Source organism: Scyliorhinus torazame, chromosome 8 (assembly GCF_047496885.1).
Source record: "Scyliorhinus torazame isolate Kashiwa2021f chromosome 8, sScyTor2.1, whole genome shotgun sequence".
NCBI lineage: Eukaryota > Metazoa > Chordata > Chondrichthyes > Carcharhiniformes > Scyliorhinidae > Scyliorhinus > Scyliorhinus torazame.
In genome coordinates, this window is record NC_092714.1 from 261483602 (window position 1) to 261507050 (window position 23449).

Here is a 23449-nt window from a genome sequence, read left to right on the forward strand (position 1 = left end):
GACGTGTGTTATTGGAGGATCTCTGTTGTGTGTCATGGGGGATCTCTGTTGACGTGTGTTATTGGGGGATCTCTGTTGACGTGTGTTATTGGGGGGGGTCTCTGTTGACATGTGTTATTGGGGGGTCTCTGTTGACGTGTGTTATTGGGGGGGTCTCTGTTGACGTGTGTTATTGGGGGGTCTCTGTTGACGTGTGTTATTGGGGGGTCTCTGTTGACGTGTGTTATTGGGGGGGGTCTCTGTTGACGTTTGTTATTGGGGGGTCTCTGTTGATGTGTGTTATTGGGGGGTCTCTGTTGACGTGTGTTATTGGGGGGGTCTCTGTTGATGTGTGTTATTGGGGGGTCTCTGTTGACGTGTGTTATTGGGGGGGGTCTCTGTTGACGTTTGTTATTGGGGGGTCTCTGTTGATGTGTGTTATTGGGGGGTCTCTGTTGACGTGTGTTATTGGGGGGTCTCTGTTGACGTGTGTTATTGGGGGGGGTCTCTGTTGACGTTTGTTACTGGGGGGTCTCTGTTGATGTGTGTTATTGGGGGATCTCTGTTGATGTGTGTTATGGGGGATCTCTGTTTATGTGTGTTATTGGGGGATCTCTGTTGACGTGTGTTATTGGGGGGTCTCTGTTGACGTGTGTTATTGGGGGATCTCTGTTGACGTGTGTTATTGGGGGGTCTCTTGACGTGTGTTATTGGGGGGTCTCTTGACGTGTGTTATTGGGGGGTCTCTGTTGACGTGTGTTATTGGGGGGTCTCTGTTGACGTGTGTTATTGGGGGATCTCTGTTGACGTGTGTTATTGGGGGGGGGTCTCTGTTGACGTGTGTTATTGGGGGATCTCTGTTGATGTGTGTTATTGGGGGGGGTCTCTGTTGACGTGTGTTATTGGGGGGTCTCTGTTGACGTGTGTTATTGGAGGATCTCTGTTGTGTGTCATGGGGGATCTCTGTTGACGTGTGTTATTGGGGGATCACTGTTGACGTGTGTTATTGGGGGGGGGTCTCTGTTGACGTGTGTTATTGGGGGGTCCCTGTTGACGTGTGTTATTGGGGGATCTCGGTTGACGTGTGTTATTGGGGGGGGGGTCTCTGTTGACGTGTGTTATTGGGGGGTCTCTGTTAACGTGTGTTATTGGGGGGTCTCTGTTGACGTGTGTTATTGGAGGATCTCTGTTGTGTGTCATGGGGGATCTCTGTTGACGTGTGTTATTGGGGGATCTCTGTTGACGTGTGTTATTGGGGGGTCTCTGTTGATGTGTGTTATTGGGGGGTCTCTGTTGACGTGTGTTATTGGGGGATCTCTGTTGACGTGTGTTATTGGGGGATCTCGTGTGACGTGTGTTATTGGGGGGGGGTCTCTGTTGACGTGTGTTATTGGGGAGTCCCTGTTGACGTTTGTTATTGGGGGGTCCCTGTTGATGTGTGTTATTGGAGGATCTCTGTTGATGTGTGTTATTGGGGAGTTTCTGTTGACGTGTGTTATTGGGGGAATCTCTGTTGACGTGTGTTATTGGAGGATCTCTGTTGTGTGTTATTGGGGGGTCTCTGTTGACGTGTGTTATTGGAGGATCTCTGTTGACGTGTGTTATTGGGGGGGTCCCTGTTGACGTGTGTTATTGGGGGGGTCTCTGTTGACGTGTGTTATTGGGGGGGTCTCTGTTGACGTGTGTTATTGGGGGGTCTCTGTTGACGTGTGTTATTGGGGGATCTCTGTCGACGTGTGTTATTGGGGGGTCCCTGTTGACGTGTGTTATTGGAGGATCTCTGTTGTGTGTTATTGGGGGGTCTCTGTTGACGTGTGTTATTGGGGGGTCTCTGTTGATGTGTGTTATTGGGGATCTCTGTTGATGTGTGTTATTGGGGGGTCTCTGTTGACGTGTGTTATTGGGGGATCTCTGTTGACGTGTGTTATTGGGGGGGTCTCTGTTGACGTGTGTTATTGGGAGGTCTCTGTTGACGTGTGATATTGGGGGGGGGTCTCTGTTGACGTGTGTTATTGGGGGGGTCCCTGTTGACGTGTGTTATTGGAGGATCTCTGTTGACGTGTGTTATTGGGGGGTCTCTGTTGACGTGTGTTATTGGGGGGGTCTCTGTTGACGTGTGTTATTGGGGGGGCCTCTGTTGACGTGTGTTATTGGGGGGGTCTCTGTTGACGTGTGTTATTGGGGGGTCTCTGTTGACGTGTGTTATTGGGGGATCTCTGTTGACGTGTGTTATTGGGGGGTCCCTGTTGACGTGTGTTATTGGGAGGTCTCTGTTGACGTGTGTTTTTGGGGGAATCTCTGTTGACGTGTGTTATTGGAGGATCTCTGTTGTGTGTTATTGGGGGGTCTCTGTTGACGTGTGTTATTGGAGGATCTCTGTTGTGTGTCATGGGGGATCTCTGTTGACGTGTGTTATTGGGGGATCTCTGTTGACGTGTGTTATTGGGGGGTCTCTGTTGACGTGTGTTATTGGGGGATCTCTGTTGACGTGTGTTATTGGGGGATCTCTGTTGACGTGTGTTATTGGGGGGGGTCTCTGTTGACGTGTGTTATTGGGGAGTCCCTGTTGACGTTTGTTATTGGGGGGTCCCTGTTGACGTGTGTTATTGGAGGATCTCTGTTGATGTGTGTTATTGGGGAGTCTCTGTTGACGTGTGTTATTGGGGGAATCTCTGTTGACGTGTGTTATTGGAGGATCTCTGTTGTGTGTTATTGGGGGGTCTCTGTTGACGTGTGTTATTGGAGGATCTCTGTTGACGTGTGTTATTGGGGGGGTCTCTGTTGACGTGTGTTATTGGGGGGTCTCTGTTGACGTGTGTTATTGGAGGATCTCTGTTGTGTGTCATGGGGGATCTCTGTTGACGTGTGTTATTGGGGGATCTCTGTTGACGTGTGTTATTGGGGGGTCTCTGTTGACGTGTGTTATTGGGGGGTCTCTGTTGACGTGTGTTATTGGGGGATCTCTGTTGACGTGTGTTATTGGGGGATCTCTGTTGACGTGTGTTATTGGGGGGGGTCTCTGTTGACGTGTGTTATTGGGGAGTCCCTGTTGACGTTTGTTATTGGGGGGTCCCTGTTGATGTGTGTTATTGGAGGATCTCTGTTGATGTGTGTTATTGGGGAGTCTCTGTTGACGTGTGTTATTGGGGGAATCTCTGTTGACGTGTGTTATTGGAGGATCTCTGTTGTGTGTTATTGGGGGGTCTCTGTTGACGTGTGTTATTGGAGGATCTCTGTTGACGTGTGTTATTGGGGGGGTCCCTGTTGACGTGTGTTATTGGGGGAATCTCTGTTGACGTGTGTTATTGGAGGATCTCTGTTGTGTGTTATTGGGGGGTCTCTGTTGACGTGTGTTATTGGGGATCTCTGTTGATGTGTGTTATTGGGGGGTCTCTGTTGACGTGTGTTATTGGGGGATCTCTGTTGACGTGTGTTATTGGGGGGGTCTCTGTTGACGTGTGTTATTGGGAGGTCTCTGTTGACGTGTGATATTGGGGGGGGGTCTCTGTTGACGTGTGTTATTGGGGGGGTCCCTGTTGACGTGTGTTATTGGAGGATCTCTGTTGACGTGTGTTATTGGGGGGTCTCTGTTGACGTGTGTTATTGGGGGGGTCTCTGTTGACGTGTGTTATTGGGGGGGTCTCTGTTGACGTGTGTTATTGGGGGGTCTCTGTTGACGTGTGTTATTGGGGGATCTCTGTCGACGTGTGTTATTGGGGGGTCCCTGTTGACGTGTGTTATTGGAGGATCTCTGTTGTGTGTTATTGGGGGGTCTCTGTTGACGTGTGTTATTGGGGGGTCTCTGTTGATGTGTGTTATTGGGGATCTCTGTTGATGTGTGTTATTGGGGGGTCTCTGTTGACGTGTGTTATTGGGGGATCTCTGTTGACGTGTGTTATTGGGGGGGTCTCTGTTGACGTGTGTTATTGGGAGGTCTCTGTTGACGTGTGATATTGGGGGGGGGTCTCTGTTGACGTGTGTTATTGGGGGGGTCCCTGTTGACGTGTGTTATTGGAGGATCTCTGTTGACGTGTGTTATTGGGGGGTCTCTGTTGACGTGTGTTATTGGGGGGGTCTCTGTTGACGTGTGTTATTGGGGGGGCCTCTGTTGACGTGTGTTATTGGGGGGGTCTCTGTTGACGTGTGTTATTGGGGGGTCTCTGTTGACGTGTGTTATTGGGGGATCTCTGTTGACGTGTGTTATTGGGGGGTCCCTGTTGACGTGTGTTATTGGGAGGTCTCTGTTGACGTGTGTTTTTGGGGGAATCTCTGTTGATGTGTGTTATTGGAGGATCTCTGTTGTGTGTTATTGGGGGGTCTCTGTTGACGTGTGTTATTGGAGGATCTCTGTTGTGTGTCATGGGGGATCTCTGTTGACGTGTGTTATTGGGGGATCTCTGTTGACGTGTGTTATTGGGGGGTCTCTGTTGACGTGTGTTATTGGGGGATCTCTGTTGACGTGTGTTATTGGGGGATCTCTGTTGACGTGTGTTATTGGGGGGGGTCTCTGTTGACGTGTGTTATTGGGGAGTCCCTGTTGACGTTTGTTATTGGGGGGTCCCTGTTGACGTGTGTTATTGGAGGATCTCTGTTGATGTGTGTTATTGGGGAGTCTCTGTTGACGTGTGTTATTGGGGGAATCTCTGTTGACGTGTGTTATTGGAGGATCTCTGTTGTGTGTTATTGGGGGGTCTCTGTTGACGTGTGTTATTGGAGGATCTCTGTTGACGTGTGTTATTGGGGGGGTCCCTGTTGACGTGTGTTATTGGGGGGGTCTCTGTTGACGTGTGTTATTGGGGGGTCTCTGTTGACGTGTGTTATTGGAGGATCTCTGTTGTGTGTCATGGGGGATCTCTGTTGACGTGTGTTATTGGGGGATCTCTGTTGACGTGTGTTATTGGGGGGTCTCTGTTGACGTGTGTTATTGGGGGGTCTCTGTTGACGTGTGTTATTGGGGGATCTCTGTTGACGTGTGTTATTGGGGGATCTCTGTTGACGTGTGTTATTGGGGGGGGGTCTCTGTTGACGTGTGTTATTGGGGAGTCCCTGTTGACGTTTGTTATTGGGGGGGTCCCTGTTGATGTGTGTTATTGGAGGATCTCTGTTGATGTGTGTTATTGGGGAGTCTCTGTTGACGTGTGTTATTGGGGGAATCTCTGTTGACGTGTGTTATTGGAGGATCTCTGTTGTGTGTTATTGGGGGGTCTCTGTTGACGTGTGTTATTGGAGGATCTCTGTTGACGTGTGTTATTGGGGGGGTCCCTGTTGACGTGTGTTATTGGAGGATCTCTGTTGTGTGTTATTGGGGGGTCTCTGTTGACGTGTGTTATTGGGGGGGGTCCCTGTTGACGTGTGATATTGGGGGGGGGTCTCTGTTGACGTGTGTTATTGGGGGGTCTCTGTTGACGTGTGTTATTGGGGGGGGTCTCTGTTGACGTGTGTTATTGGGGGGGTCTCTGTTGACGTGTGTTATTGGGGGGTCTCTGTTGACGTGTGTTATTGGGGGATCTCTGTCGACGTGTGTTATTGGGGGGTCCCTGTTGACGTGTGTTATTGGAGGATCTCTGTTGTCTGTTATTGGGGGGTCTCTGTTGACGTGTGTTATTGGGGGGTCTCTGTTGATGTGTGTTATTGGGGATCTCTGTTGATGTGTGTTATTGGGGGGTCTCTGTTGACGTGTGTTATTGGGGGATCTCTGTTGACGTGTGTTATTGGGGGGGTCTCTGTTGACGTGTGTTATTGGGAGGTCTCTGTTGACGTGTGATATTGGGGGGGGTTCTCTGTTGACGTGTGTTATTGGGGGGGTCCCTGTTGACGTGTGTTATTGGAGGATCTCTGTTGACGTGTGTTATTGGGGGGTCTCTGTTGACGTGTGTTATTGGGGGGGTCTCTGTTGACGTGTGTTATTGGGGGGCCTCTGTTGACGTGTGTTATTGGGGGGGTCTCTGTTGACGTGTGTTATTGGGGGGTCTCTGTTGACGTGTGTTATTGGGGGATCTCTGTCGACGTGTGTTATTGGGGGGTCCCTGTTGACGTGTGTTATTGGGAGGTCTCTGTTGACGTGTGTTTTTGGGGGAATCTCTGTTGACGTGTGTTATTGGAGGATCTCTGTTGTGTGTTATTGGGGGGTCTCTGTTGACGTGTGTTATTGGGGGGTCTCTGTTGACGTGTGTTATTGGGGGGTCTCTGTTGACGTGTGTTATTGGGGGATCTCTGACGTTTGTTATTTGGGGGTCCCTGTTGACGTGTGTTATTGGAGGATCTCTGTTGATGTGTGTTATTGGGGGGTCTCTGTTGACGTGTGTTATTGGGAGGGTCTCTGTTGACGTGTGTTATTGGGAGGGTCTCTGTTGACGTGTGTTATTGGGGGGTCTCTTGACGTTTGTTATTGGGGGGGGGTCTCTGTTGATGTGTGTTATTGGGGGGGTCTCTGTTGACGTGTGTTATTGGGGGGTCTCTGTTGACGTGTGTTATTGGGGGAACTCTGTTGACGTTTGTTATTGGGGGGGGGTCTCTGTTGACGTGTGTTATTGGAGGATCTCTGTTGACGTGTGTTATTGGAGGATCTCTGTTGTGTGTTATTGGGGGGTCTCTGTTGACGTGTGTTATTGGGGGGTCTCTGTTGATGTGTGTTATTGGGGATCTCTGTTGATGTGTGTTATTGGGGGGGGTCTCTGTTGACGTGTGTTATTGGGAGGTCTCTGTTGACGTGTGATATTGGGGGGGTCTCTGTTGTGTGTTATTGGGGGGTCTCTGTTGACGTGTGTTATTGGGGGGGTCTCTGTTGACGTGTGTTATTGGGGGATCTCTGACGTTTGTTATTGGAGGATCTCTGTTGATGTGTGTTATTGGGGGGGTCTCTGTTGACGTGTGTTATTGGGAGGGTCTCTGTTGACGTGTGTTATTTGGGGGTCTCTGTTGACGTGTGTTATTGGGGGGTCTCTTGACGTTTGTTATTGGGGGGGGTCTCTGTTGATGTGTGTTATTGGGGGGGTCTCTGTTGACCTGTGTTATTGGGGGGTCTCTGTTGACGTGTGTTATTGGGGGATCTCTGTTGACGTTTGTTATTGGGGGGTCCCTGTTGACGTGTGTTATTGGAGGATCTCTGTTGATGTGTGTTATTGGGAGGGTCTCTGTTGACGTGTGTTATTGGGGGGTCTCTGTTGACGTGTGTTATTGGGGGGTCTCTGTTGACGTGTGTTATTGGGGGGTCTCTGTTGACGTGTGTTATTGGGGGGTCTCTGTTGACGTGTGTTATTGGGGGGTCTCTGTTGACGTGTGTTATTGGGGGGTCTCTGTTGACGTGTGTTATTGGGGGATCTCTGTTGACGTGTGTTATTGGGGGGTCTCTGTTGGCGTGTGTTATTGGGGGGTCTCTGTTGACGTGTGTTATTGGGGATCTCTTGACGTTTGTTATTGGGGGGTCCCTGTTGACGTGTGTTATTGGAGGATCTCTGTTGATGTGTGTTATTGGGGGATCTATGTCGACATGCGTTATTGGGGGGGGTCTCTGTTGACGTGTGTTATTAGGGGGTCTCTGTTGACGTGTGTTATTGGGGGGTCTCTGTCGACATGTGTTATTGGGGGGGTCTCTGTTGACGTGTGTTATTGGGGGGGGTCTCTGTTGACGTGTGTTATTGGGGGGTCTCTGTTGACGTGTGTTATTGGGGGGTCTCTGTTGACGTGTGTCATTGGGGGATCTCTGTTGACGTGTGATATTGGGGGGGGGGTCTCTGTTGATGTGTGTTATTGGGGGGGTCTCTGTTGACGTGTGTTATTGGGGCATCTCTGTTGACGTGTGTTATTGGAGGGTCTCTGTTGACGTGTGCTATTGGGGGGTCTCTTGACATTTGTTATTGGGGGGGTCTCTTGACGTGTGTTATTGGGGGGTCTCTGTTGACGTGTGTTATTGGCCAACACACAGTGGGAACAGCATGTTCCGGTTACAAGCTGCAATGTAGGAACTCACCAAGGCTCAATGACTTGGACACATATCACCGTTCCTTCACTGTCACTAGGTGAATTCCTGGAGCTCCCTTCCTAACAGCACAGTGGGTGTACCTACACCACATGGACTACACTGGTCGAGAAGTCAGCTCACCACCCCACCTCCTTCTCAAGGGCAATTGGGGATGAGTAATAATTGCTGGCCTCACCAGGGACACCCACATCCCGTAAATGAAGAAACTGACAGGACAAGATGAGGGAGATTAATGTGTAACCCCAAATTGGGGTTTTGGCACACATTTTGGGACCCACTGTTATAAAAGCTCTTAAGCAGCTAGGCATGGTCAACAAACAAGATAAAAGATGTCTCGAGCTGATAGAGGCTTACAAAAATTCTGTTAATGGGTAAACAAACAAACAGACAATGTGAAGTATTTCCAGGGGTATTGGATACAATAAAAATGCACAGTATCTACATAAAAGGTAAAAGCCCCATGTATAGTTAAGCAACTGTGGTAAGCACATGAATTAAAGAGATAGTCGAAAGCTAATGGAATATGTTGTACAGATGCAATGAAAAGGTAGACTGGGAGCTATAAAATGCAGCAATGATGGACAGTAAGTAATGAAGTGGGGGAAGGAGAGTAAATGGGGGAAAAATCTACCACCGCAAGTTTTAATCTATGAAGGGACAGAGAGTGTGGCTCTGTTTAAAAACAGATGAAGGGTGGTGAGATTCGAATGGAGAATATGGAAAAGACCTCTTTTTGGTGGAGGAAGAGACTAAAATAACAATGGTAAAAAGGAATCTAGCAAAGTCAACGGGAGGGGTTTAGTGGATTTTGTATTAGCTTTGAAAGAATGGTAATGGAGTAAACAGTAGATATATGTTCCTGTGCCAGAATATTAACATAAGTAGTTGTGAAAATTGCAGATGCATTAGTCATAACTTTCCAGTGAACAACATATTGAGGAATTGTGCAATACAAATTGCAGAAGATGATTAATATCAGCATGTTATAAATATATTTCATGTCCATGGAGACCAGTCAGCCCATCGAATCTGCACCGATCCTCGGAAAGACCACCCTACCAAGCCCCACTCATAGAATCATAGTACGAAGTCTTACAACACCAGGTTAAAGTCCAACAGGTTTGTTTCGATGTCACTAGCTTTCGGAGCGCTGCTCCTTCCTCAGGTGAATGAAGAGGACCTCTTCATTCACCTGAGGAAGGAGCAGCGCTCCGAAAGCTAGTGACATCGAAATAAACCTGTTGGACTTTAACCTGGTGTTGTAAGACTTCGTACTGTGCTCACCCCAGTCCAACGCCGGCATCTCCACATCATAGAATCATAGAAGCAGAAGGAGGCCATTCGGCCCATCGAGTCTGCACCGGCTCTTGGAAAGAGCACCCAACCCAAGGCCAACACCTTCACCCCATCCCCATAACCCAGTAACCCCACCCAACACTAAGGGCAATTTTGGACACGAAGGGCAATTTATCATGGCCAATCCACCTAACCTGCACATCTTTGGACTGTGGGAGGATCCTCTGCCCTATGCCTGTAACCCAGTAACCCCACCTAACCTGCACATCTTTGGACACTGAGGGGCAATTTAACATGGCCAATCCACCTAACCTGCACATCTTTGGACTGCGGGAGGAAACCCGAGCATCCGGAGGAAACCCACGCGCACACGGGGCGAACGTGCAAACTCCACACTGACCCGAGTCTGGAATTGAACCTGGGACCCTGGCGCTAAGCACTGTGACACCGCGCTGCCCCTTCTGTCGCAATCCACTGGTCATACTCCCTGTTCTACTGTTTGATTGTGATTTTAAAAAAAATAATTCAGCCATTTGTTGAGTATAAGGAGTTGGGTTCTGGGGAAGCAGGAACCAGATGACATTGCCCACTTCACAATGATGTTTACCATTTTTGAGTTGTTATTCTTGAGGGAGGTGCCGGCCGCACCTTTTTCTGCCATCTTGCTGTGCTGTGAACATCATTTTCCTCAAGAGAATTTCCTGCTTATGTAGTGATAGCTGCTGTTTGCTGAGCCAGGAGACCAAGGTTTCGGAGTTTCTTGGTTTTGATAATCAGCTAGGAGTTCAATGTAAATCATTATTTTTTTTTGTTGAGTAAAACCTGCTCAAACCTATTGTCAATCACTTGTTCAAAATAATTAAAAACGTGCAGGTTGACTCTCCCTCCCTCCATGCCATTGTTTCCTCTCAATAACTTATTGGAATTTGTCTATGGTCAGGACTGATCAGCAAAACTGAATTCCACTGAATATTGTTTTCACTTTATCCTCATTTTCTAGATGAAATGATAGCTGGCATCACCCTACCTTATCTGACAGAATCTGCTTTGGAACAACTTGGAGTGAGGTGAGTGCCACAGTGAGATATTAATAGAGAATGCTCTTTGTGAACCCAGGGCACTGTGATTTTCTCTGAGGATGGTTAACGCTCAGCAAAGACAGCAACGGGCATCTTTCCCAGAATCGCAGGCGATAGATAGAAAATTGGGATTCTCAGCTTCCTCCTATGTGTTCACCTGCACGCCCGGAGCTGGGGTTTGCAAGTTTGGGTATTTTGTTCCCAACCTGTGGTCCGCGTGATTGCTGCAGGTGGTCTGGGGGCGGGGGGGGGGGGGGGGGGTGCAATTACGTGTACCACATCTGGATCATCGTTGATGTTACATTATTATTCGCAGTGTAGGTTTTTCACAAACCTTGTGTGATGTAATCCACAATGAATGCATCATCACCTATTTTTGTCTTCTGTCAGTAGTAGGCTATGTCAAAAAATAATGTTTAAAATGGCTTGCGTCCTGGCAGCGCGGTGGCACAGTGGTTAGCACTGCTGCCTCACGGTGGCGAGGACCCAGGTTCGATCCCAGCCCCGGGTCACTGTCTGTGTGGAGTTTGCACATTTTCCCCGTGTCTGTGGGTTTCACCCCCACAATCCAAAGATGTGAAAGTTAGGTGGATTGGCCACGCTAAATTGCCTCTTCATTGGAAAAGAAAAAAATTGGGTACTCTAAATTTATTTTTAAAAACTGCTTGCGTACGTTGTGGGCTGCAAAAGCTTTTGCTGACTATCTGGTCGGCATAAAGGAAAGTGTTAGGAACCGCTGGGCTAGTGTTTGAACTTGTGCTGTCGGTATTTAGCTTTCCTGTTCCTGCTGCCCTGACCCCCTCCACCCTCCCCAAACTCTCCATCCCTGGATAAAATGATTTAGAAAGTGGCTCAGTTCAGTAGTTTCTGAATTAAAAAGTAGAAGCGGGGGGGGGGGGGGGGTTTGGGTTTGTGTTTCGCTAGCTGCTGGCCGAACTGGGTAATGGTTAGTCATAGATCATAGAATTTACAGTGCAGAAGGAGGCCATTCGGCCCATCGAGTCTGCACTGGCCCTTGAAAAGAGCACCCTACTCAAGTCCATGCCTCCACTCTATCCTCGTAACCCAGTAAACCCACTTAACCTTTTTGGGCACTGAGGGCAATTTAGTAATCCACCTAACCTGCACATCTTTGGACTGTGGGAGGAAACCGGTCCACCCGGAGGAAACCCACGCACACACGGGGAGAACGTGCGGACTCCGCACGGTGACCTAAGCCAGGAATCGAACCTGGGACCCTGGAGCTGCGAAGCAACTGTGCTAACCATTCTGCTACCGTGCTGCCCATAGTCGGCGGAGGCCAAGTCGAAAATTTCATCGAAAAAGCTCACTGGAACGAAATCACAGGCTGGTAGCCTGGCGAGGGAACCTGAGGGAGAGAAGGTCGCAGGAACTAGTTCGGGAAGCAGGTGGACAGTTTGATCGGCAAGGGAAGGAGTTGAAGGAGTCCTTCAAAGCCACCATTGAGGAGGCATTGGGCCCGATCTGAGAGCAGCTGGGTAAGACGTCGAAGGCTGTGAAGGAGCAAGGCAAAGCACTGAGGGGCCTGGAGGAGGCCTTGTCGCGGCATGAGGGGCAGCTCATCTCGCTGGAAGCAGAGATACTGTTCGTGGCAGAGAGCAACACGAACCTAAAGGCAAAAGTTGAAGACTTGGGTTGAGGCGGTTGAATCTGAGGGTGGTGAGGTTGCCGGAGAGGGGTTGAGGGTTTGAGACCAATCACGTACATTCCAGAGATATTCTTGATGGGCCGGGGGAGGATGAAGTATTCACCCCTCCAGAGTTGGAGAGGGCCCATCAGGGACTATGGCAGAAGCCACGCCGAATGAGCCACTACGGGCAGTGATTATTTGTTTCCATAGCTTTCGGAGGAAGGAGCGAGTCCCGTAGTGGGCGACAAAGAACCACAATATTGACAGCATGGTGGCGCAGTGGTTAGCACTAGTGCATCACACCGCCGAGGTCCCAGGTTCGATCCCGGCTCTGGATCACTGTCCATGTGAAGTTTGCACATTCAACCCTGTGTTTGTGTGGATTGACCACTCTAAATTGCCCCTTAATTGGAAAAAATGAATTGGGCACACTCAATTTATGGAAAAAAAAGAACCACAACAGTGACTGGGAAGGACATGATGCGGATCTACCAAGACATCGGGACCGAGCTGAGAAAGAGGAGTGTGGCCTTCAACAAGGCGAGGGTGGTATTCTGTAACAAAGGAGTGCGAGTCAGGGTGATGTATCCAGAAAAATTGCGATTTATGGTGGACTCGAAGGACACGCCGGACAGGCAGAGGCCTTCATAAAGGTTGACACTTCAGTGCAACCTTTGGGGAGTACGGTGTTGTCGGTGCTGACACCCGATCAGATGGTGATTAGACTAAGTTGTTCTCGGTGGATGTTAAAGTTTCAGGACTCTTTGTCAGGGCAAGGATTTCTACTGGTACCCTGGCCACCATTTACATTGAAAACCGATCAAATGAGCCATTCATCGCATTGCTGTTAATGTGTGCAGTAATGCCTCTATTCCGTTCCAAACAGTTATTATGTGGGTCACCATTTTCCGCTGACCAGCTTCCCAAATCTTTGTTTTCTTTTCTCCAGCCCTCTTGGAGAGCGGTTAAAGTTGATCAACTGTATTGATGCACTCTGGCAGAAACCTATTGATGTGAAGGTAGGAGAATACAGTTGCGATGGGGAGGTTGTATCAACACCCTCGGGCACTAACTCCTAGAACATAGAACATAGAACAATACAGCGCAATACAGGCCCTTCGGCCCACAATGTTGCACCGAAACAAAAGCCATCTAACCTACACTATACCATTATCATCCATATGTTTATCCAATAAACTTTTAAATGCCCTCAATGTTGGCGAGTTCACTACTGTAGCAGGTAGGGCATTCCACGGCCTCACTACTCTTTGCGTAAAGAACCTACCCCTGACCTCTGTCCTATATCTATTACCCCTCAGTTTAAGGCTATGTCCCCTCGTGCTAGCCATTTCCATCCGCGGGAGAAGGCTCTCACTGTCCACCCTATCTAACCCTCTGATCATTTTGTATGCTATATAGACAGTGAACATTACTATTGCACCTCAAAGGGCAACATGATCTATGTTGATGTATTCCTTTTGAGAAAATGTGTGTTGCAGTAATGATTGTGATTTCAAATAACTAACTAATTAATTGAATGTAATGTGTATATAGCGCACACATTCATATTTGTAACCCATTCATGTGATGTGAGTTTTAAAAATTTTCTGTAGGTTTTCAATGACCCAATCCACGGTCACATTGAGATGCACCCACTCCTCATCCGGATCATTGACACACCACAGTTCCAGCGACTTCGCTTTATCAAGCAACTCGGTGGAACGTACTTTGTGTATCCTGGGGCTTCACACAATAGGTTCGAGCACTCCATAGGGTAAGGATCTGCAAAGGAATTCTGAGTATGACATTTAGAAGCAGCCCGAGGTCATTTCTCTCCAGTATTTGTCCTCCACTATTCTGCAGTATTTGGTAGCCCACAAGTTGCTTGCCCCTCAGTGGGCAGTGTGAAAGTCCACCCATGTGACGAGTGCAGGCAGGTTTCTAGACGGGGGCCAAATTCTGCCCTGTGCTCCTTGTATGTCTATAGCAGAGGTTACTGAAAGGTGACCGGACACCAAGTCCAATTGCACTGTTCCCACCCAGAGTGTGAAAGCCCCTTTTTCTGCATGGCTCAATGCGTGCTGGTTCCAGTTTGAAAAGAACTAAGCATGTTGCTTCACAGCGCCAGGGTCCCGGGCTCGATTCCCGCTCGGGTCACTGTCTGTGCGGAGTTCTCCCCGTGTCTGAGTGGGTTTCCTCCGGGTGCTCCGGTTTCCTCCCACAAGTCCTGAAGGACGTGCTTGTTAGATGAGTTGGACATTCTGAATTCTCCCTCAGTGTACCCGAACAGGCGCCGGAATGTGGCAACTAGGGGATTTTCACACCAACTTCATTGCAGTGTTAATGTAAGCCAATTTGTGGCAATAATAAAGATTATTATTAAATAAAAGCAAATTACTGTGAATGCTGCCAGACCTGCTGAGGTGTTCCAGCATTTTCTCTTTTTTGGTTATTATTATTATTATTGTCTGACTTCCGCTCAATGGCACAGTTGTTCACTGGCCAGCGTGTATTCGGAGTTGTGTAGCTGGCTGCATTCGGGTTGGGTTTAGATGCTGTACTGAGACAGGGCAATAAACTGGGTGGAATGAACTCCTGAGCTTGCTGAGCAACATCTTCAAAGCATTCATGGACAGTGAACTTTGATCTAAGAGGCGGATTGTGGATTTGGTCCCGCCATCTGAGTTCTTCAGCAGTGTTTCCTTTTGGACTTCAAGGACCTGGATCAGAAATTTGAGTTTCTGCAGAGGCCGGCTGGCTGTTCAAGTTGGGACTTGCTGCTTGAAACTGGAATGACAATGGGTGGAGTTTTTGACTCCGTGTTAACGCGGGTGGGAAAAGCTGGGTGTAGCCCGCAGGCGGCACTGCCAGCTTTCCCTGCCATGGTTTTTGATACTTAGTCAAAAAGAAATTGTGGAGTTGGGCCCCACAACGTCACGCTCGTGGGCAGGCGCCAGTGGCCTCTGCTTTCAAGACATCGCCCTGATCAAGAAAATAAAATAAGGTCCGTCTGCATGTTGAACTCTACAATTGAGATGTGGAGATGCCGGCGTTGGACTGGGATGAGCACAGTAAGAAGTCTTACAACACCAGGTTAAAGTCCAACAGGTTTATTTCGAATCACTAGCTTTCGGAGCACTGCTCCTTCCTCAGGTGAATGAAGAGGTGGGTTCCAGAAACATACATATAGACAAAGTCAAAGATGCAATACGATACTTTGAATGCAAGTCTTCGCAGGTAATTAAGTCTTCAGGTCCAAACGGAGCAACTGGAGGGGGGGATGATCACAGGTTAACGAGGTGTGAATTGTCTCGAGCCAGGACAGTTGGTAGGATTGCGCAAGCCCAGGTCAGATGGTGGGGGGTGAATGTAATGCGACATGAATCCAAGGTCCCGGTTGAGGCCGTACTTGTGTGCGGAACTTGGCGATCAGTTTTTTAAAAATACATTTAGAATACCCAATTCATTTTTTTTTTAACTTAAGGGACAGTTTAGCGTGGCCAATCAACCTAGCCTGCACATCTTTGGGTTGTGGGGGCGAAACCCACACAGACATGGGGCGAATGTGCAAACTCCACACGGACAGTGACCCAGAGCCGGGATCGAACCCGGGACCTTGGCGCCGTGAGGCAGCAGTGCTAACCACTGTGCCGCTGTGCTGCCCTTAGTTTATTTAAAAATGCCACAATGCTGAGTCCAAAGGATACAAATTGAGGAATATTTCTTGCTCATTGAGGCTGCATAAATTTAGTTAAACTGAGATCCGAGCAGTGAGAAGTTTTGCATGTAGATTTAAACCTCATTATACAAGCTTGGCCTAGTGGTAGTACTGTCTTCAATGAGCCTGTGGAGGTTAATGTCCCATGCTAGAGGCTTGGGAATGTAATCCAGGTCAGTACACTGGAACACGCTCTAGTTAAATGGAAGTTGATTCCATCATTCTGAAAAGGAGTTGGATAGGAATTTGATGGGGAACTTAGTCCTACTTTCTGTTCACATGGTAGCATTGTGGATAGCACAATTGCTTCACAGCTCCAGGGTCCCAGGTTCGATTCCGGCTTGGGTCACTGTCTGTGCGGAGTCTCTGCACATCCTTCCCTTGTGTGCGTGGGTTTCCTCCGGGTGCTCCGGTTTCCTCCCACAGTCCAAAGATGTGCAGGTTAGGTGGATTGGCCATGATAAATTGCCCTTCGTGTCCAAAATTGCCCTTAGTGTTGGGTGGGGTTACTGGGTTATGGGGATAGGGTGGAGGTGTTGACCTTGGGTAGGGTGCTCTTTCCAAGAGCCGGTGCAGACTCGATGGGCCGAATGGCCTCCTTCTGCACTGTAAATTCTATGATGTAACACGAAGCAAAGAACCAGCAATGGCACATGGGCCGAATTATCTCCTATGCTATTTCTGTGACAACTACAGCACCGTACTGGGGTGCTATAATGTGGGAGGCACTGGGCTGAATTCTCCGTCAGCGGGATCCTCCATTTCGCCGGCAGCGCACCCACGCTCGTGGATTTCCCAACGACGCGGGGGTGCCCACGATGCGGGGGTGCCCACAATGAAACCCCATTGGCCGGCTGCCGGGACGGAGAATCCCGCTGCTGGCGGGGGCGTGCCGCACCAGGAAAGCGGCGGGGCGGACGATCCCGTTCACTGTCTTTCAGCGTGACGTTAAACCAAGGACCTGGACAAGAGGCACGGGTCACCCTGACAAACTGTGTCAGGGCCCTAAGCCAGAAAACTACTGTCATTCCATTACTATTTTGGGACCTTGTCATTACAAACTGGCTGCTACATTTAACAGTAATTCTTCACCTGTGATTTGGCAAGCTCTATATAAATATTGATCTGCCTTCCAAGTTGTCTATGATGAGCAGTGTACCAGCATTCGTATCTCAGCAGTAGTTAAACGCCGGGTGCTGTCCATTGTTAACCTGGAGCAGCCTATAACTAGATGATTTTCACAAAGAAAAGCTTTAGGGTTTCTAATACAGTAAATTCCATGGCAGCTAAGATGCAAAGAATTGTGTGTCCTCGTTAAATTATTCTCTCTCTTACCCTGCAGGGTGGGATACCTGGCAGGCCAGTTAGTAAAGGCCCTCGCTGAACGGCAACCGGAACTGCGGATTAACCATCGAGACATTCTGTGCGTGCAGATTGCGGGACTTTGTCACGATCTGGGTGAGTGAGCAGTTCTGTCGGCACTGGTAGAGTAGGATCCCACACGGGTGTGATTTTTTTTTTTTAAAAGCATGATAAACAGCAGGGGCTGGTTTAGCACAGGGTTAAATCGCTGGCTTTGAAAGCAGACCAAGGCAGGCCAGCAGCACGGTTCGATTCCCGTAACAGCCTCCCCGAACAGGCGCCGGAATGTGGCGACTAGGGGCTTTTCACAGTAACTTCATTTGAAGCCTACTTGTGACAATAAGCCATTTTCATTTCATTTCATTTCATTCACTAGAATATTTATTTGGGTTCAAATTAAACTGGGATTAATTTTTTAAAAATCCTTTTAATCCTACGTGGTCAGTGGGTGAGGGTGTCATCGAACGTAACAGTAAGTTCTACAGATTGATTAACAAGGGCTGCAATTAGAGGCTAACCGCAGCAAAATTTGTCCGGGGCTCATGACTATTATCCAGATTACAGGCAGAATGTTCACCTGTCGAGTGAGGGTATTATTGGACTCCGCTATGATGCTCTCTCCATTGCCAAATAACCTGTCAGGACTGACTCTAATGTCTCGTACATGAAGAAAGGCCACAGTGTTTTCTATCAAAGGTCACCAATTCCTATGGTGTCCCAGTCAGAATTAGTAGCTTTATTAAATGAACAGTACGAAGTCTTACAACACCAGGTTAAAGTCCAACAGGTTTGTTTCGATGTCACTAGCTTTCAGAGCGCTGCTCCTTCCTCAGGTGAATGAAGAGGTCTGTTCCAGAAACACATATATAGACAAATTCAAAGATGCCAAACAATGCTAGGAATGCGAGCATTAGCAGGTGATTAAATCTTTACAGATCCAGAGATGGGGTAACCCCAGGTTAAAGAGGTGTGAATTGTACCAAGCCAGGACAGTTGGTAGGATTTCGCAGGCCAGATGGTGGGGGATGAATGTAATGCGACATGAATCCCAGGTCCCGGTTGAGGCCGCACTCATGTGTGCGGAACTTGGCTATAAGTTTCTGCTCGGCGATTCTGCGTTGTCGCGGGTCCTGAAGGCCGCCTTGGAGAACGCTTACCCGGAGATCAGAGGCTGAATGCCCTTGACTGCTGAAGTGTTCCCCGACTGGAAGGGAACATTCCTGCCTGGTGATTGTTGCGCGGTGTCCGTTCATTCGTTGTCGCAGCGTCTGCATGGTCTCGCTAGTGGTACATTGGCGAGACCATGCAGACGCTGCGACAACGAATGAACGGACATCGCGCAACAATCACCAGGCAGGAATGTTCCCTTCCAGTGGTACATTGGCAAGACCATGCAGACGCTGCGACAACGAATGAACGGACATCGCGCAACAATCACCAGGCAGGAATGTTCCCTTCCAGTCGGGGAACACTTCAGCAGTCAAGGGCATTCAGCCTCTGATCTCCGGGTAAGCGTTCTCCAAGGCGGCCTTCAGGACCCGCGACAACGCAGAATCGCCGAGCAGAAACTTATAGCCAAGTTCCGCACACATGAGTGCGGCCTCAACCGGGACCTGGGATTCATGTCGCATTACATTCATCCCCCACCATCTGGCCTGCAAAATCCTACCAACTGTCCTGGCTTGGTACAATTCACACCTCTTTAACCTGGGGTTACCCCATCTCTGGATCTGTAAAGATTTAATCACCTGCTAATGCTCGCATTCCAAGCATTGTTTGGCATCTTTGAATTTGTCTATATATGTGTTTCTGGAACATACCTCTTCATTCACCTGAGGAAGGAGCAGCGCTCCGAAAGCTAGTGACATCGAAACAAACCTGTTGGACTTTAACCTGGTGTTGTAAGACTTCGTACTGTGCTCACCCCAGTCCAACGCCGGCATCTCCACATCATTATTAAATGAAGTGGGAGAAGGATTGCAGAATCAGATCACTGTTTAGTCTTATTAAGTGCGAAACTCCCCAGTGACTGGTTAGGTTTAGTGGAGCATTGTGAAATGCTGATTAGTGGGACAGCCTTGGCCAGTTACTGACACAAGGTGCAGCCCAAACTGGGACAGACTTCAAGGTTAGCAAAATATAACATTGTTAACCGTTAACACTAACCCCCCCCCACTACTGTTTGGACTGACTTTCCAGCCTACACTTAGCGTCTGCTCGCTGATTGTATCTCACTTCATAACAGAAGGTTCAGCACTTTTGCAACAAGAATTCAGCAGCTGGCTCTCCTATTTTTTGTAGAACGTCATTTTAAATGTCAGCGATGGTGCGGATCCTTCCATGCACACTTGCATGAGTTACAGCCACTCAAAATAAGAGGAACACTCACCATTTCATTAGTGTGTATAAATTCCTCTAGACAGCAAAAGGAAATAACCCACCGTGTAGAACGCATGGGTGTTGCAGTCTGAAGATGCTCAAGTAAACCCTCAACGAAAGAGGATTGGTTTTGTAACCAGCAAGTAGCCACTCTCTGTGCAATTTGGGAAATGGAGACTGGCACCCGTTCTATCTGGTCTCTGTCAAAGTTCGTCGTTATCTTAATCCTGGGGGTTGCTTTAAATGCAATTGGAGTACCGTACTTAAATGACGTGACGTTGAGTGTGTATAGACCAGTGTCAAAACCTCAGTTGGTGTATTGTTATGGCGATGGGCAGCACGGCGGTGCAGCGGTTAGCACAGCTCCTCACGGCGCCGAGATCTCGGGTTCGATCCCGGCTCTGGGTCCCTGTCCGTGTGGAGTTTGCACATTCTCCCTGTGTCTGCGTGGGTTTCACCCCCACAACCCAAAGATGTGCAGGGTAGGTGGATTGGCCATGCTAAATTGCCCCTTAATTGGAAAAAATTAATTGGGTAATCTAAAAAAAAATTTTTTTTAATTGTTATGGCGATGTGTGAAAGGTTTGGTGGAGAGATCTGCTACCTGTTTCCTTCCTCGCACTACGCACCCATCTGCCCTATGCTGATGGACTCACAATGGGACATAGGAACAGGAGCAAGCCTTGAAATCTGTTCCACCATTCAGCGAGATTGTGGCCCATCTGTAATCTCACTCCATATTCCTGCCGTTGCTGTACATTTCTTTATACCCCTGGGATAACAACGTATCAATCTTCGATTTGAAAAAGAATGAGCATCACTTGCCATTTGCAGAAGTGTTTCAAAATTCTACCACCTTCTGTGAGGTGAGGTGTCCCCTACCTTCTCTCCTGACTTAAATTCTTAGACTAGACGCCTAGTGCCCAGCTAGTGGAAATATTTTCTCTCTCTTTATCCAATCTGTCCTTAATATCATGAAAGCTTTGATTAAAGCAGTCCTTAACGTTCTTAATTTCAGGAAATACAGATTAGAATTTAATCCTTGAAGTTCGGATATCGTTATTTTATACCTGCCTGATATATCGCCGAAGCCAAGAAATATATCCTTCCAAAGTTGTGGTGCCCAAGCAATCCAGGTGTGGTCTAACTGGAGCATTGTGTAGCTGAAGCATAATATCTATCTCCATCTGTACAGGTTCCTGAGCTATAAATGCCACCATTCCATTAGTCTTCTGATTACATTCTGTACTTTGTAATGATCAATGTACCAGGACCCCCAAAGGCAGAAGTTTACTTTCTCTCACCCTTGCCACAATTGAGACCCTTAAGTGGCAAAGTTCTAACCACTCGAGGCCCATTTCCTGTCCCAGATTTAACACCGCTCCCCCTGCCATCTCCACCCCCCCAGGTCTGCCCCTTCTGTGTGCTTCGGGCTCTCCTTCAGCACCCTGACCCCTCCTCTGCCCACCAGTCCCCACTCTCCACCCTTTCCCTCTCCTCCCACTCTGAGACCCCCCACACTTACTTGACCCTGGACTCCCGGAACTTTGAATCTGTGGATTGACCCCCTAACCTGTCCACTGCTGTTTCCAGCTTCAGGCACAGCTCAGACAATCTGCGGCTATTAAATTGGCTGGCAGCCCTCTGAGATGGGACTTCTTCCTGAGTGGGGGGTGCGTTCCATCCGCACTGCTTGCTATCTTATCAGCTCTGGCGAAGAGTCATCCTGTCTTAAAACGTTAGCTCCCGTTCTCTCTCCATATGCTGCCAGACCTGCTGAGATTTTCCAGCATTTTCTGTTTTTGTTTGATTCCAGCATCCGCAGTAATTTGCTTTTACCTGCCTTTGTGACATCGGCAAACCTGGATATGTGGCTTTCTATCCCCGTTATTTGAGTTGTTAATGAATAGTTGAGACTCCAACACATATTCTTGTGTCACTAATCACACCTTCCCATCACCCTCACGCTCTCTTCCCATCTGCTCAGCCAGTTTCCTCACCAGGTTAAAAATTTGCCTTCAGCTCCATGAGTTTCAACTTCCGCTAAACAGTCTCTTGTGTGTCATTTTATCAGACGCCTTGTGGAAGTCCATTTAAGAAACATTCATAGACATGCCCTGTCCACTATTTGAATCACATCTTCAAAAACATTCTGTCAGCTTCTTGAAGAACCACCTACTCACCTTAACTTAGGGAGGCGCATAACTCGCATTGGAAGCATTTCGGAGAAGGTCCACTAGGCTGATACCTGGAATGAGGAGTTTGTCTTTTGAGGAACGACTGAGCAGGTTGGGCCTACATCGATTGGAGTCCAGACGAATGAGAGGATCTTGGATATATTCAGGTTTTGGATTGACGAGGGAGCTGAGGGTTATGGGGGACCGGTGGAAAGTGGGCTTGAAACCACAATCGACTTGGCTCTGAGCTTATTGAACATTAATCCTGCCCTATGGCTTATGTTATTGTGTTAATGCATGTTGACTCTCTGATCAGCTGAGAATTTTAAAGATGTTTAGTTACCCTATTACATTCGATTCTACTCCTTTCCCGACAACAGATGTCACGTTAACCTGGTCTACACTCTCTTGATTTTCCTTCCTCTCCTTCATTAAATTGTGAATTGACGTTTTCCTACACTGACCCAAAGTCATAATTCAACATGTCCAACGTTACCTTATTTTCATTGACAATATCAGAGGGAAAGAAACACCTTGATTTTTAAAATTCCCATCCTTGATTTCATATCTATGCCTCCATGGTCTCCCTCCACCCATCGTCCCCGTCACAGTCATCTCCTCCAGCCCCACAACCCTCCAGATATCCAATTCTCATCACTCCATTACTGATGGTAAATGTTGGATTGGATTTGGATTTGTTTATTGTCACGTGTGACAGTGAAGAAGTATTTTTCTGCGAGCAGCTCAAACAGATCATTTAGTACATGAAAAGAAAATACCTAAAAGGGCAAAACGAGGTACACAATGTCAATACATAGCATCGGGTGAAGAATACAGCCATATATCCAAATTTGCAACGCATACAGGAGTGTAGCATTAATCAGGTCAGTCCATAAGAGGATCGTTTAGGAGTCTGGTAACAGCGGGGAAGAAGCTGTTTTTGAGTCTGTTCATGCGTGTTATCAGACTTTTGTATCTCCTGCCCGATGGAAGAAGTTGGAAGAGTGAGTAAGCAGGGTGGGAGGGGTCTTTGATTATGCTGCCCGCTTTCCCCAGGCAACGGGGGGTGTGGATAGAGTCAATGGATGGGACACGGGTTTGTGTGATGGACTGGGCGGTGTTCACGACTCTGAAGTTTCTTACTGTCTTGGGCTGAGCAATTGCCATACCAGGCTGTGATGCAGCCAGATAGGATGTTTTCTCTGGCTTCATTGCAATAGTAAAGTTGGTAAGGGTCAGTGTGGACATGCCAAATCTCCTTAGTTTCTTGAGGAAGTATAGGTGCCGTTGTACTTTCTTGGTGGTAGCGTCGAATTGGGTGGACCAGGACAGATTGTTGCTGATGTGCGCACCAAAATATCTTTGGCTACCAAGGCCCTAGGCTTTAGAATTCCCTCCTTCAGCTTCTCCACCTCTCTGCCCCTCCTTTTTTCCTTAAAACCTATCTCTCACCATAATTTTGGTGAGCTATCCTAATAAGTAGTTAGCTGCCTCACAGCTCCAGGGTCCCAGGTTCAATTCCAGCCTCCGGTGACTGTCGGTGTGGAGTTTGCACTTTCTCCCCGTGTCTGCGTGGGTTTCCTCCGGTTTCCTCCCACAGTCCAAAGATGTGCACATTAGGTGGATTGGCCACAATCAATGCGTGAGGTTACGGGGATGGGGTGGGCCCACGTAGGGTGCTCTTTCGGGGAGGATCAGTGCAAACTCGATGTTCTTGAGTCTGACCTCCGTACTGGAGGGAATCCAATAATAATCGCTTATTGAGGGGCTGTTTAGCACAGGGCTAAATCGCTGGCTTTGAAAGCAGACCAAGGCAGGCCAGCAGCA

At 48.3% G+C, this 23449-nt stretch overlaps 1 protein-coding gene across 1 annotated transcript in view; it reads left to right on the forward strand.

The window, feature by feature from the left end:
• LOC140428583 (deoxynucleoside triphosphate triphosphohydrolase SAMHD1-like) overlaps positions 1-23449 on the forward strand; it is an 83430-nt gene that overhangs the window by 2935 nt on the left and 57046 nt on the right. Inside the window, exons 2-5 of the mRNA XM_072515221.1 lie at positions 10257-10323; positions 12936-13005; positions 13600-13760; positions 17047-17162. Of these exons, the coding sequence (XP_072371322.1) occupies positions 10257-10323; positions 12936-13005; positions 13600-13760; positions 17047-17162 (414 nt within the window). The remainder of the gene's footprint in view (positions 1-10256; positions 10324-12935; positions 13006-13599; positions 13761-17046; positions 17163-23449) is intronic.